Below are 16,089 nucleotides of genomic sequence, written 5' to 3'. Positions count from 1 at the left end.
TATAATACCACGGCGCCTGTATATTTCAGGTTTATTAATGACATCGCTTAAGTATTAATGGCTCTGTTCTCTATTAATGAAAACTCTCCCGTTCCTTTTGCCTAAAACAGCATCTATAATCACCGGCATGGCCAGATCCAGCAGCTCCCCGGCGTAATTAACAATCTGTCAGCGTTATAGGCCGCCTGTGTTCATCAAAGCCTCAGTGTTGGTTTGTAAAACTCTTGTAGGCTGAGTTAGCCCCCAAGAAGTGGGCAGAAGAACATGGGGCTTTGATTTGGAGTGGACTTGGAGCCGTCGGAGGAATAACGTAGGTTCTGAGCTGGCAGTGATTCACGGTGAAGGGTTTTGTTGTGTCACTGGATTCATGTGGGCTGGAGTCACTAGAAACTTCCAGCATGACACGTCGTATCACGGCCTGCGTCTCTCAGGAACATCAGTATGCAAACCGCCGGCCTGATTTGTCTCGCAGTCATTCAGCGGGGCCACTCTGCTCACATTCTCATAGGAACGGAAGAAAAATCTCTTTAACGGCTCAATTGCTGCTTTCAGACGGCAACGGCATTCAATGGAGAGTTTTGCTGAAGTCTCTAAACATTCCTCATGCAATCTTAGCTATGACAAAACAGACCTAAACTATGGGAACGATTGCAATAATACATTATATAAGAATGCTTGGGTGATATTAGTTTGGCGGTACGGCAATGAGAATGAGATCTACATTTAAGTACTTATTGTACTGATTATTTAAACAAATATAAAGGCAGTGCAACAAATACTACACGAGGAAGAAATACTATTGACATTATCATCATTTCAGCCCATTTTAATACAGAGAACATGGGCTAACCCACATACGATGGTTCCGATGCCCATACTTTAAGCAAATGTGATCCCCATTAAGTCTCATTTCTGCCAGAGAAGAATACAAAATACGGTCCCACTTTGTAATAACTGCAAGCTATGGATCATTAGTAAATAGTCAGTTCATCCTTTATAAAGCATTGTTCCAACATTAATAGGCATTAGTAAGCAGTACAGCTTGGGCATATCTATAATGTTTAATCATTGTATTTTCATACTTCATGAATTTATCATTTCTAAATGATCGTGTTATTTACAAACCAGTTATTTAGGAGTCGTCGGCGGTTCATAAGATCATTTATAATAAACTATTTAAATGTACATTTATGAACCTTATTATTTAGACACATGGTAATAGTTGCTTAGCGTGATAATAAATGCTTTATTAACACATATTCCTCTTATAATTCACAACTAAGCAGGTAGTTGCATAAAAAAATATAGTAGTTGCCAGTCATCAAGTTAAACAAACACAGATGCAGATGCAAAAAATGTAACTGTACAGCTGTGCACAAAATAAATAAACCTCAAAAAAATCATGTGTGCAGTTTTTTGTGCATCTTTGAATACATTTCTGAGTTCTGTATCATTTTATGTCGTGTTTTGTTTAACTTGTTTGGAAGATAACCAAGCCTTGAAACCTTGAGATAGCTGTATTCATGAACTGTTTACTAATGACTATAATGTTGGAACAATATCCATTATAAAAGATGAACTATTTACTAATGCTTACCTAATGATTCATGGTGTGCCGTTATTAAAAAGCATTACCAAATTTACGGAAAAAAAGTAATGAAATCCGAGCGCAAAGAACACAGCAGAGCCGGTTTATGTCACATGACACTATAAGTGTCACTTTCATTCGCACTACATGCAAATCGCCAACTTTTCGAGAGCACTAATATTAACCTTTACATAACCCGTGAATATGTACTTCAGCTCTCCACTGCACGCCTTCATTATGACATTTCAAAAACTGTATAATTAGTGTGAGCTGTATGGAGCAGGTCTGGCTGGTTTCCGGGCGAATTACGGTGGCGTTTTGGAGCGGGTCTGACCCGTCTAATTAAAACCCGAACTCCCTAAAGGAAGTCATAACAAAAGGTTAAAAAGTAAATACTAAACGGCTCTCATTCAAAAGATTACATAAGGAACTTTTCAGTAGATTACAAGTTTGTCAGAGCTCTCATTTCCACACACAGAAGCTTGAACGCTTTCCACTTTGAACAGACAAATTAAACGACCTCAAACGACCTTTTCAATAACTCACTACCTTGGAAAACAATGTAAAATCCACCCACCACCTAAAAAGACATGTAACACTTAAAAAAGCGTAAAAAATTAAACACAATGTGCTTTCGTGTAGGTTCAGCTTTCTGAATGGTTCAAACAATTAATTAAACAGCTCAAACTATTCATTTTAAAATTATTCAATACTCAACGGAACGATTTGTTCACCAATTCCTACTTCCTACTTTTTTTCACCCTTCATATGTAGGTTCTGTTTCATTAAATTCAAAAGATCCAACTCAATATAACGATTTATTCAAAACCTGCTACTTCATTTTCAATCACATTTTTTTATGTTTTCCATTATTTACCAAACAAAGATTCATATGCAAGTTCAGTTTTCTCAAACGGTTCTAAAAATGAACTTTAAAGACCTGAATCAACAAAATGATTCGCTCACCAATTCCTACTTCCTACCTTTTTTTATTTAATCTTTAAGTGCAGTTTCAATAAATTTGAAATATTCAACACAATATAACGATTTGTTTAAAAACTACTACTTTCTTGCTATTTTCACCCACAGTAAGAATAAAAATGTTCATGTTTTCGGTTCTTTTACCACACAAAGATTCATATGCAGGTTCAGTTTTCAACAGATTCAAACAATTCATTTAAAATTAATCATAACTCCACAAAATGATTCGTTCGCTAATCCTAACTGACATGCTTAAATATAACTCTATTACAGAGATTTGCGAAATAAAATTTCATTATTGGCTTGGATCATTACTGTTCTGGCTTTTCCAGGTTTTTCATGTACGAGCCCTAATAAAAGAAAGCATGCTGTTATTAATCTGGCCCGATTCACATGAATACGTATGACCTCAATCGTACAAATTCATGCGGTTTTTGCTAACTTGTACGTATTGTACGATTTGCCAATTCGTATGGATTTGTACAAAACTGACCTACACCTAACCCCGCCCCTAAACCTACCGGTCACTGGGGTTTTAGACAAATCATACAAAATCGTATGAATGAGTTTGTACGAATTAGCCACAAATTTGCCAACTTCTCAATCGTTGTGAGACTGGTGTGGTCCACCAGTATGATTCCTCTAATCACATGCCGGATCCATCACCCAGCTTTGTTCAGGGACCTCAACATTTACAAACCAAGCACTGCCCACAAATATTAGTTTGCCTTTCCACCGTTTTTTGCAAGTCATCCAGGTGTCATTGCACAAAGTATAATTGCTTCACATTGCATCTGTTTATTACGGGCTATCCTGTAATCAAACCAAAAAGCTTAGATGGATAATATCGTGCTACAAAAGCCGAAAAGCAACTGTTGCACACTTACCGTCAAACATTTTATGCCTGGAGGTAAATATGGTCCTAATGGTGTGGCTGTTCTCTTCCACTAATTTCTCGAAATCCAGTTTGCTCTGCTGGCCGAGCCGGTCCTCCATGTCTGAAGTGCAGCAGGTGTAGCCCTGGGAGCAGACCCGCAGATGTTCACCTGTGGGACGGGAGAAGGACATATTTCACACAGACGCACCAAGAGACACGGAGCTCATCGCACCAAATCAAACTCGCTTCATTAAGCCGGCTCTGCGATGTGTGATTTCCCAGACCGCTCCGAAGACGTGAAGGTGCACCGAGCGGAATTAACGGAGCATGTCGCCGCTGGATGTGACATCTTTAATTACGTCAAAGCGACAGATGGATGTTTGAGAGCCGTCCTCAAACTTCCTCCAGGCACGTGTTTTGCACTCAGGTGAGCTTTTTAATGACTGAGAACAAGCAGAAAACTTGTCAGAATGTCAGTGTGAAAAAGTATTTCCCGTCTATTTTTAAAACTTCCCGCTTGACAGGCTACATTACAGTATAATGTGTTCAACGAGGTATTACTTGTAGTTTCCCTGAGGAGAAAAAGTCAAAACCAGGTTCAAGTCAGCTATAAAAGCATTTTGCCAGGAACACATGACTGAAAACTAACTATCAGCACTGATACTCAGACTTTGCATTGACTGCATATCAGATGCATTTGTGCTTCCGAAGTATGTCTATCTTAAGTTATTACAGTATCTATTCATATTCGTTAACATTAGTTAATTAATTAGTTATTATCATATAATAACAATACACTTTACGCTCAACCTAATACGTTTCATAGCTATATTAGTCCCTTTAAAACAAGCTTCTCGCAGAGCAAAAAACAAAAACAAAACCCGAAATCAATTCAGAAAAAATGTCCTCTCAGATATAATTTAAATATTTTGAGATTGTATAGTGTGTGCTTTTCTAATAACAGCTGTATTGGAGGAAATACAGCACACACACACACACACACACATACTGTACAATTAAAAGACCAAAATTTTAGAAATAGCGGAGGTTAAACTGTTCCAAGCTGTTTTTCAGTAGGGTTCCCAACCCAACAGCAGACCAACAGCAAACGAATTACATTTTTACAGTGTAAATGGCATCCCTCCAGTCATCCTGTCCGGTTTGAGTTCTGCACCTGCCCGTCTCCGCCATCTGTCCAGCTCAGCATTAAACTGCCCTTCCCATCGCAACTTCACCAAAAAAAAAAAAAAAAAAATCTCCAACACCTGCTTGATGAAACATGCTGTCAGGCAGAGCACCGCTGCATTGCTCCCGAGCCGGAGCCAGAGCCAAAGCGCTTCTGGCACGTGTGCATCGAGGGACGACATAACGTATGGAGGAAATGCCAAACCACGGGCTAATGATACATTTAAAATCACCTCAAACTTTGGCGAGCAATCATTAGCTGCTCCCGGTGAGCGAAAGCGATAAACAAGAGTGTGTTGGTAACGACACGGCTGCCGAACAGTGTGTGAGAAAAAACCTCGTTCTCATACTGCCAGTTGATTTGAAAACTAATATCAGACCATTATATAGTGAGCAGGGAGATACTAGTGTTTATTTTTGAGTATATATTGACTTCTGCGGAGAGAATAGCTTGAAGCCTGTGTGATTTAATTTCTGATAGCGTCTCGGCGTTTTAATGTAATAAGTGAGAAATTGTGCAATTTATGAACGGGGCCGTATCTGAACACGTCTTTGACGGGAATAATAGGAAACAGACATTATAAGTCTTGGTATTCATTGAAGAAACTTTTTCACATTAGACTTCAATCACATTTGAGTTTCGTCGAACATTACGCACGCTTTCAGTATCTGGAATTGCTCGGTCAAGGGTATTTCGAGCTTTCTGGAGTAAAGCTTTTTGCCCGTATGAAAGTAAAATCGCAAATGAGATGTTTCTTCAATGACGACGGCATTAAATGGGGAACAAATTGTGTAGCTCTACTAAACAATTGTTTTCATTTTTATTAGCATTTTAATAGAAATTCAAGGCAAAGTTAAAACCACTGTTTGGTGAGATTTTTGGTGAGAAGGTCTGTTCTGCTCACTGCCGCATTTGATCAAAAATACAGTAAAACATTTGAAATATAACCGTTTTGTACGTGAATATATTATAAAATGTAATTTATTCCTGTGATTAAATACTCCAGCCTTCAGGAACCATTCTAATATGCTGATTTGCTGCTCATATGGTGGAAAAAATTGTGCTATTTTTTTGTGGGAACTAAAATACATTTTACTTTCAAGATACTTCGATGAACAAAAAGTAAAAAAAAACAGCTTTTATTTGAAATGAAACATTACAACATGTCTTTGCTGTCACTTTTGATCACTTTCACGCATCCTTGCTGAACGAAAGCATTCATTTCTTGTCACGGTATCGTTCGAAAGCTTTAATGCCTCTATCTTCTAAACTGAAGATCAGATGAGGTTTCTGAAAGAAGTTTCACATTTTTCTTACATTTCTCCTACGAAGAAAGACACTGCAGTTCAGAGAGGATCTCAAGAGACTTTCCATCCAGATTCGAGATTCAAGCTCAATTATTTCTCTTCTAATTCAGACCGAACGACCCGCATCCCGTCCAACTATGGACTAGCGTGGGTCTGTTTCCTATTGCGCCGAAGGAGTTTTAGAAGAAACATCTCAGGTCAGCTGGAATCTGAAGCGCGATGATGTTCTCGAGACGCCCCGTTGGAGATTCGGCGCTCCGACAGCTGGCCGTTTTCAGATGAGCCCGTCGCAGATAATGACAGACAAAGCCCACGCATTTCATCTCAGTAATTCACGAGGGCAAGATAACCGAAGAAAAGCTTATCATTTCTCAACACGTGCGGCGCTGGCTTCGACCCGACGTGTTTTTAAGCACGCTGAGGTGAGGTCACGATAAACACAAACCGTTCCAAGACGTTAAGTTATTCATTCACGGTCGTTTTCTCTGGCTTCTCCTCTCTGTCTCGGCGCAGATGTGGCGGATCGTTACGGATCGTTATCTCTGGGACCCCGAGCACGGAGCGTGATTGAAGCGCAGCATTGTAATTAGCTGGAAATGCTGACTGCGAGAAGCTGGAGCGAGTGAGAGCTGCTGGTGTTCAATTGCCATTTACCACAGACAAGACAACAAGATCAGTCCTGCCACGACAGCCCACGAAGTCCTCCTCTAACTATTGAGAAAGTTGGATTCCAGATAAACATTTAGAAATTGGTTGCAGATGCAGCTGTGCGTCTAATTTCTATACAAACAGTGCATCTTTATTACCGCGTACCGCAGTTATGAATCTCATTTTCTTGCGATAAAATTCAAGGTGCTGTATATTTACAGAAGCGAAATCCCCCGCTCTTTCTGGATTTGTGCTCATCATCGCCAGGACGGGAAGCGGCGCAATAGACATATGCATATCAAAAAATGACTAATCAGATTAAAGATGCATTTAAAATACGCTGATTACAAGAGGGATTACATTTATTAAAAAAAAGCTTCTGCTGACGCACAAACAACCCCATCTGTGCTGTCAACAAAAATAAATAAATAAACTAAACGTCGCCCAAAAAGGCTGGGAATCAAACAGTTTACTGAAAACCAAAACGCATTCAGCGACTGGAGACTTAAAAATGACTTTATCTTCAAGTACCAAAACTGAAAAACATCAGTTTGTACAGCCCGAATGATGCTTGTCGGCTCTGAACAGGCTCTCTGCATCAAAAGATTTAACATCCAACCTGACGAAGAGTTTGACAGTAAGACTAACTTCTGCGCTACGGCGCTGTCGTGTTACCGTAAATCCGTCGTATTTTTTTCACATTCACACATCAAACCCAACCAAATCAGCTTATTAACCAACTAGGTAGCTAAAAATAGTTTGAACGTACCTATAAACATCCATGAGCATTTACCAACTCACTGGTAAAATTAAAAAAATATTAAAAATGATTAATTTAATTTAACATTTGGTTGAAATACTCACTGTATTCATTCCAATCTTGGGGTTGCTAAGATTTAATTTATTTTTATTAATTAATTTATTTTTACTTGCCTCTTATTCTAACCAAGGCTGCGTTTATTTGATTAAAAATGAACAAAAAATGTATTATTATTATTATTATTGGTTAAACCTAAGATACAGCCTGAAAAAAATCACGGTGCATGTACATTTAACAGCAGGCAATCTTTTATTCATTAGTACACGAACATATCAGAAAGACCCCATGGCCACTAAAACCAATTCTGCATGTACACAAATGTATATTGCGTTATTATTTTTCATACTTTGGGTAAACAAGATCAACCGTCCCCTTAAGTTCAGCTAAAGTCTGGATTTTTGACTAAGCAAAAAAAAATCGGTTGCAGACATGAAATTAGTTTGTAGTATTTTGTTTCACTAATTACATTTCTAAAAGGTGATCAATAATCCAAAACTCATATGAAAAGAAACGCTGCGCACCGGAAGGGTATCTTTAAATTAAAAAAGCAACAAGCATGATCGTATTCAAACAGCCTGCTTATTTCTTTTCTCATTATTTTCTATTCCTCAGGAGTCGGCTGTTTTGATGCTTACTCTCTGTTGCATCATTATAGAAATGATAGAGTTAATAGACATTTCTATGGCAGCGCTTGCTTCATAAAACGATTTCAAGCTTCTTCCTCCACTGGGCATCATTTGAATTTGCATCTCTTTGATGGGCCAATATCTCCACGGACCAATCACGCCGGCTCGTAAATATAACCCAAAGTTTGACTTCTTCATAAAAGCATCTCTCTCCGTGTGCGGAAGTGATGCTGTAAAACTTTCGTAAATAACACATGCGACATTAAATTCATACAGAAGTGAATACTGAGATTCACACTGAAATTAAACACTGCGTTAGGCTCCGGTGTCTAGTAGTTGTTGGACGAAGGAAAGGTTTTCGTTATTTTGACTTCTGTTTGCAAGCCGTGTTTAGGTTAAAGTCATTTAAGTTGATAGCTTTGGCTAAACTCCCAGAGCTCAGATAAACCTGCTGTAGTTACGATGGAGTAATTCAATCGAATTTAGTAGTAAATCATCCTGAGGATGTGACTCCATGCCAAAATTATGCGTTTACTTATATATAAATTATCTCAATTTGAACAACTTGTGATCTAACTTTCACAAGTCTAGTTTATTCTAGATTTCAATATATTGCATTGTTATATATCATAACAAGAGACAAGTAATGTACTGTGATTTAACGCAGCGTAACGTAATGTAACACAGCTAGCGTCTTCAAACGAATAATCTCAATTAATCACATCTAAAATAAAAGTTGCACATGCATTTATATATTTAAGAGAAATGTTATATGTATATATTTATATAGAATATAGATTGTATGCATATAAATATATCCAAAATATATACTGTGTCTTTATATGTAAAAATATATAATCACAATTAATCACATCTAAAATAAAAGTTGCACATGCATTTATATATTTAAGAGAAATGTTATATATATTTTATATATAATATAGATTATATTCATATAAATATATCCAAAATATATATTGTGTCTTTATATATAAAAAATAAATATGCACAGTATGCCCAGTATATATTGTGTAAACAACAACTTTTGCACGCTATCTAATCATTTGGCAGCATTAAATAATATAATTAATATAATATAAAAAAATATAATATTATTATAAAAATATAAAATAATATAATATAAAATAATATAATATAATATAATATAATATAATATAATATAATATAATATAATATAATATAATAAATGAACAGAATATGGAAAGAGGTGAGAGATGTAAAACTAAAATCACTTGCAAACTTTAACAAAAAAAGTCACAGGTTTAGTTGTTAACCTTTATCAATAGCGTTCATGGCATAACGTTTATTAGCACAGAGAATAATTTTGTCTCGTACTTCTTTTTATAAAAAGAGATAAAAAAAAAGTCGTTCTGAGAAAGAAATGAAGCTTGATCTTTTTCTTAAAGTATTTACTGGAGGACGAGATAAATGATTCTCTGTGCTAATCAAGGTAAAGTTGATCTCATACAGAGTCGAGATAAAGCGTGACGCGTGCTTCTAGAGCTGATGAGATCCAGACGTGAGATCAGCCCTGTTCGTGGGTCACAGCCGTCCATTAAATCTCAGCGTCTTGCTTCACTTCAGCATGCATGCAGTCAGTTCCCTACACAGTCTGCCTAATTTCATAAAGCGTGCAATTCATCAACGGAGAGGCCTTCAAGTGGAGCCAATGAACCGTATTAGAGATGCGGCGTCACTCTGAAAGTACAGTGATGTGGCTCGAAGTTAAATAAGCTCCAAACAGAAAGACGTCGCAGGAACGGAAAAGTGCCTATTGTTTGCTTTAGGAAGGACCGGAGGAGAAGGAAGCATCTGTAGCGCTATCATTACAATTGAATCTTGACTCAAGCTGGCAGTAATTACATTTCACGTAATGAGTGTTTGATTGTAGTGTAAGACAAATTAGCTTTCCTTAAAAGTGAGTAAATGGAAGTAATTGATGGTGGGATTATATTGCTAAACGGAAGACAAACCGATGCAGCTCTCCATCTTCAGACCTCCCCGTGGATCCGAACGACGGCTTCATTTTAACCTGCCGCTTTCTGCTCGTGTGTGGCTTTTTTGAATTGGATTTCTCGCTCGGCGGAGTTTATCTGAGCAGACAGGATTTTCATGTTTCATTACATTATGACCGCAGACGAGCAGGCAAAAGACACTCGCGCGACTCCAGCGCTCCAAACAGAGTTCTTGTGCAGAACTTCACCAGCTAATAGCAGGGGGAAAATAATAAAAGTCTAAAACAGTGGTTAAAAAAGCAAACGGTGGCCATAATACAGAGTAATTACCTAGTAGCCGCTGTACTTACATTAAACAAAATGTACTGAGCCAAAAGATTGTCACATATGTGCTTAAATGCATTTAATACCTTTCTAATTACATTAAAATAACAGAATATTACACAGGCATAAGCATGGAATATAATATTAAATATTATGTATATATACATGTATATATATATATATATATATATATATATATATTATTATATATATATTTTTTTTTTTTTAATATATATATATATATATATATATATATATATATATATATATATATATATATATTTTTTTTTTAATAAAACAAACGTTAAACCCTAAAAAACCCTAAACAGCAAAAAATAAATAATTCCCAGTACATGTGCATATATAATTATTATTATTTTTATTTTTTATTTTGGATGTGATCAATCACGATTAAATGTCTGAGCACTAGAAAATACATATTTTAAATATCAAATCAAAATATTAAACCCTAAAAAACCCTAAATAGCGGAGAAAAACGACCGGTGGTGACCTACCTATATTTTAGTGCAAATTCCTATGTTTTTCAGACCTGAAAGCTGATTTTTTTTTTTTCCAGTGGACAAGTGGACAATGTCATGGGAACTGATTTGGTCGTGAAGTGTGCAGACCCAAGGCGGGTATTTGACACAACTCTGAAAAGTGTGGGAAAAGTGGGATAGAGATTTCATACTGCGGCAAAACCAGCCCAGGGATCTGATTATGCCCAGCGAACAAAGTCATGCCAAAAAAACTTGGAGCAACTCTCGACGGTATTCATTAGTCTACCTGGCCACAGGGATCTCCTGCATATGGTCGCTGCCATATGGTGTGTCCCGGGGCCCGTCGAGGGCCTCTCTGCCAGCGCCTTCACCTCCAGCCTAATTTACAGCCGCTCCCCACAAACCACACGCCATTTTGCTGCATTTTGTTTTGTGGCGAGGAGCATAGAAAAATCAATAATCATTGTTGTTTATTGCCTGGCTGGTGTGTGGAGACTTTTGTCAGCGGCCACCCAATAAGTCATTTATCATGTAGCTCCGCGGCCCCGGAGAGAGTGATGGGACGGAGAAAACCAGAGACTCATTTAAGAACCGCAAAGAGATTTGGTCGGTCGCGGCTGAGACGGGAAACCCGAGCTCTCTGCTAATTCTGCGACTAATCAACTGCAGGCTCCTCGAGTTCGTGGCAGCATCGATCGGCCGGCAGATACGTGCTCATCACAAGCTGCTCCACATCACTGACTTCTTCTCCCAGCGCCGCCTCTATAGATCAGACGTCTTGCTCAGGTGCTCCATTACCGCGTTATTAGGAGGAAAAGCTGCGAGCCGGAGTCCAGCACGAGCATTGATCTTCTTCATACAGTCTCGCTACTGAACGAGGCTCGTGAAACCTGTTGGATGCGTAATTCACCCGGAAGTTACATTAAAAAAAAAAGTGGAATAATTCTGTATGTTTTAAATCAATTATTTGGGTTTTACTTACGCAACAAGGTCAGTGTGATGTGAATTATAGTAGAGCATGATTTATTTTACTTTTATAAAAAAAATGTATTAATTAAGTTAAGTTCCCTCAAATAAATTAAGCCTTTTAGGGTTAAATGAAACACATTTACTCACAAAATTACTGAGAAAAAAAAAGAATGCAATGAAATGCTGCGGGTTTAAATTTAAGTTACGTTTCATCAAATTACAGTAAAATAATGTGGATAAAATTAGATCTATATAAAAATAAAATAAATTGGTTTAAATTTTAATTATGTCTTATCATTTTAAAGTGTAATAATGCAAATATGATAAGATCTATATAAAAAAAAATAAAAACTAAATAAAATAAAATAAAATAAATTAAAAAAAAATTACAGATGAATTTGGAGCTAAATATTGAATGGGTTTAAATTTAAATTTTTTTATCATTTTAAAGTAAAATAATGCAAATATAATGAGATCTATATAAAAAAAATTTAATAAAATTAAATAAAATGTTACTTTTTTTAGAAATCAACACAATACATTTGAATGCAAAACATTAAATAGTTATGTTAAACAAAAATAAGCCAAATCCATATACATGTATGTGCATATAAAACAGTGTCAACCTATTTGATTTTTACTGTCCCAGTCAACTCTGTATTTGGAGCATCAAATCTTTTTTGTCTGTCCTCTGTGAAAGTGAAAAGACACAACACCTCAGCCAACGTGAATACATTACAGGCTCAAACACAGCTATGTGAAAAATTAGATTCCAGTATGAATAAGGCTGATGCAATACAAACAGAAACAAAGCAACCAATAAAAGGGCTTGTTGCTTTCCTGCGCAGCTGATCAAGATGCCATGTTTCTGTCTAAGACGAGAAAACACAAACCAGCATCTATTGTTTTTTTTTTTCAGTATTTCAAGACTAAACGCACTTCTGGGAGCTGGACAATATAGAGCTGTCCCATTTTTAAAACCACTACAATGCTCCACTGAAGTTCTCAGGATTCATATATATATATATATTATTGCATTAATAACAATTATTGCATTCGATATATATAAAATGAGAATGCTTAAACTCATCCTAATTCATATTCAAAAGGATGGAATGAGACACAGACTTCCTCTCCGAGCCAAACAAAAACCTCAATGCATCTCCATCCCAACCCATCCAGACCTTATCTTCACGTCTTCTCCAGACTAACACAGGAGCGTGTCCCACCTCAACACACACAGCCAAAGCAAACATTAAAGGTCCTGGAAGACGAAGACAGACGCTCTCGGTCCCAAGTTCTTTGAGCCTTTGCCAGACCTCCTCCAACCAAACCAACAAACATGATTAAAGAGCTTCAAGCTGCTGGTGCTGTCACGGCCGGGTTACCCTTTAAAATAATAATAACACCAGTCCATCTAATGAACACATCAGCTCCATGCTGCATAATGAATGAGTTTCAGACCAAACGCTGCTTAATTATCCCTTCAAGCCAAGATGAACGCTGAGATCCAACTGGGTCCAGGCCAAGACCGAGTCTGCATGTTCACGTCGCTTTTGGGAGAAACATCTAAGTAATTGATTCGGTCTAATTGAATCTAAGGAATAATTCACCCGGAAATTAACATTCTGTCATTATTTACTCACTTTTATGAAGTTGCAAACTGTATGTGCGTTGAAGGTGAAGCTCCAGAAAAGACATCTGATACGGATCTTATGAATATCATACTGTTTAAATATGATTATCAAACTATTTAAATGCAAAGATAGTAAAAACACTATAAAAAATTATTACATTTTATTTATTTTACATAATATTTACAGCCAGCATTTTATATAACACTTGTTTCTCTGTGACTTACTATATAATTTTACTATATAATAATTTAACCAACAATCATTTTATAATTTTTATTTATTTTCATGACAATTATTAACATTAACATTTAATGACTTTGACATTTATTTTTCATTTCAATTCATTTTTGTATTGTTTAAATTATAACTTTATTACACTTTATAATTATTTATCAATGTATTTTTTATTTATGTGATTAAATTAAATTAAAAATAACTAGTATTTATTGATTTCTAAAATTATGTTTGAAACAGTATATTTTTTATTAATAATTAACACATTTATTATTAACTATCATCTTAGTTTATTAAATAATAATTTGAATAAAACTATTTCTCCAATAACACAATTATTCGTTATTTAATATTATAATATATCAGTTGGCACAACGTACTTTTCAACACCTAAAGCTGTTCAATAAAGCCAACTTTCAATACACCTCCGAATATCATGATTCACATCTCTGGAAACTTTCCAAAACAAAATTTCTGCTTATGACATGGCGGCAAACACAGATTCCATGAAGACGCTCTAATTGGACGTTAGCATGTAAGTGAGTGGGAAAGAAGCCATAATACATGATCTTTACCCACGTGAACTTTTACTCCATTTCCCGCTTTCCTCAACTCCAGCTGAGACTCCAGACCCAAATTGAATTTGTCCATACGAGATGTTGAAGAGAATTCCCCAAACGAAATGTCACCATATGCTGCAGCTCTGCGAGGCGATGAAGGCTTCACTTCAACTTCCAAATCACTTCCATCTTTGGCAGCCGCTCATAATTTGCCCACAGATATCTGGGATTTCCTCGAGTACGAGTGAAGACGCATTCAAAGAGATGCAGAAAGCACCAGGCATTGTCTAAATGACTACATTTAACTTAAGCTAATTTCAAAAAATAATGTAAAGTGAGAATGGAGAACATAAAAATAAATAAATAATTAAAATATATATATATATATATATATATATATATAAAAATAAATATATATATATATATATATATATATATATATATATATATATATATATATATATATATATATATATTTTTTTTTTTTTTTTTTTTTTTTTTTATTTTAGTTTGGTTTAGTTTAGTTTAGTCTAGCCTGCTCTCAACCAAGATTTTAAAACTAGATTTCTTATATCTTTATTCTGGATGAGTATTTTGTACATAATTTCAATATAAAACAATGTGAATGTAATAAATAATCTAACAGACAATTGATTTTGTGAGTTTCTTTTTTTCCCCAGTAATGAGACGTTAAAGAAAACATGCCTCATTGGTTAGAGAAGTTAATAAAAAATACTCACATTACATTAATATTGTGGAGTCAAATAATATTCGCAAATGTATATGGCGGTTATGGCATTATATGAAATAGTTTAAAGAACATTTTCTTTCTCACCTTTTTTATAATCTGAAGAACCTTCTTTTAGCAGTTTTGTGAAACAGAAAGGTTCTTCAGATATTTGAGGTTCTTTATGGAAACACTTGTTCTTCTAAGACATGGTGAATCACCTCTATTTTTAAGATTATGTCTCCAAATACACACACACACACACACACACACACACACACACACACAATAATAATACAGATTTGATTATTTCATTATAAGCGTTGCTGAACTAACCCAATGTTTTAAAGAGGGGCAATATAAAGTTCCCCAATAACACAGACGTTCAACCTCCAACTCCTCGATATCGGCAGCTTTAGCACGTCGTGCTGTAATGGAAATGCGCTCTCAAGCAAACGATTCCATGAGCCACTGATCCACGGCTACGACAAAACACACACACGGCAGCAACACGTCCAACACGACACACGGAGCTCAGGCCTGCTGCAATCTGACGTCCACTTAATGTGCATTAACAGCCTTATGAGCGCTTTTACAGTTCCCTGCTCAAAGCTCCTCCAGCGCTAATGAGGGTCACACGCGCACACACACACACACACACACACACACACACACACACACACACACACACACACACACAGCGCTCGCAGGTGGAGCCGCTTCTGCTAAATGTCAATGGAGGAATACTGTTAGCCAGGAACGCAGGTGTCCACAATGATACATGCAGGCTATTAAAACTACTACAACACTCTTCCACGGACAAGCCGAATAAAACTTTATTATGCTTATTTTATGATTGAATGTCAGGAGTGATATAATGAAAAATTAATGTCCTACAGCACATCGTGAATGCGTTCGGAGTTCGGAGCTGACTCGAGAATGTCTTAAAGTTACAATTTCATTTAGGAAAGTAAAAAAAAAAGAAAGAAAAGGAAGCGGCATTAAAATTGTATGCAATTTAAAATCGACTCAAGGAACTCGTTTAAATATAAATTAGGCATTAAAAAAAAAAGGTCTTGCACTTTTATCATTTATGGGGTATTTCAAGAAGTAATGTTTTGCATATATT

General features: G+C 36.2%; 1 protein-coding gene across 2 annotated transcripts in view; it reads right to left on the bottom strand.

Moving 5' to 3' along the window:
* LOC122350229 (glypican-6-like) overlaps positions 1 to 16,089 on the bottom strand; it is a 179,051-nt gene that overhangs the window by 140,021 nt on the left and 22,941 nt on the right. For both annotated transcript variants that reach the window (XM_043246568.1, XM_043246576.1), the window contains exon 2: positions 3,457 to 3,615. In XM_043246568.1, the coding sequence (XP_043102503.1) occupies positions 3,457 to 3,615 (159 nt within the window). The remainder of the gene's footprint in view (positions 1 to 3,456; positions 3,616 to 16,089) is intronic.

The sequence above is a fragment of the Puntigrus tetrazona genome, chromosome 1, assembly GCF_018831695.1.
Source record: "Puntigrus tetrazona isolate hp1 chromosome 1, ASM1883169v1, whole genome shotgun sequence".
In the NCBI taxonomy this organism is placed as follows: Eukaryota; Metazoa; Chordata; class Actinopteri; order Cypriniformes; family Cyprinidae; genus Puntigrus; species Puntigrus tetrazona.
This window is presented reverse-complemented; position numbering and strand designations above follow the sequence as displayed.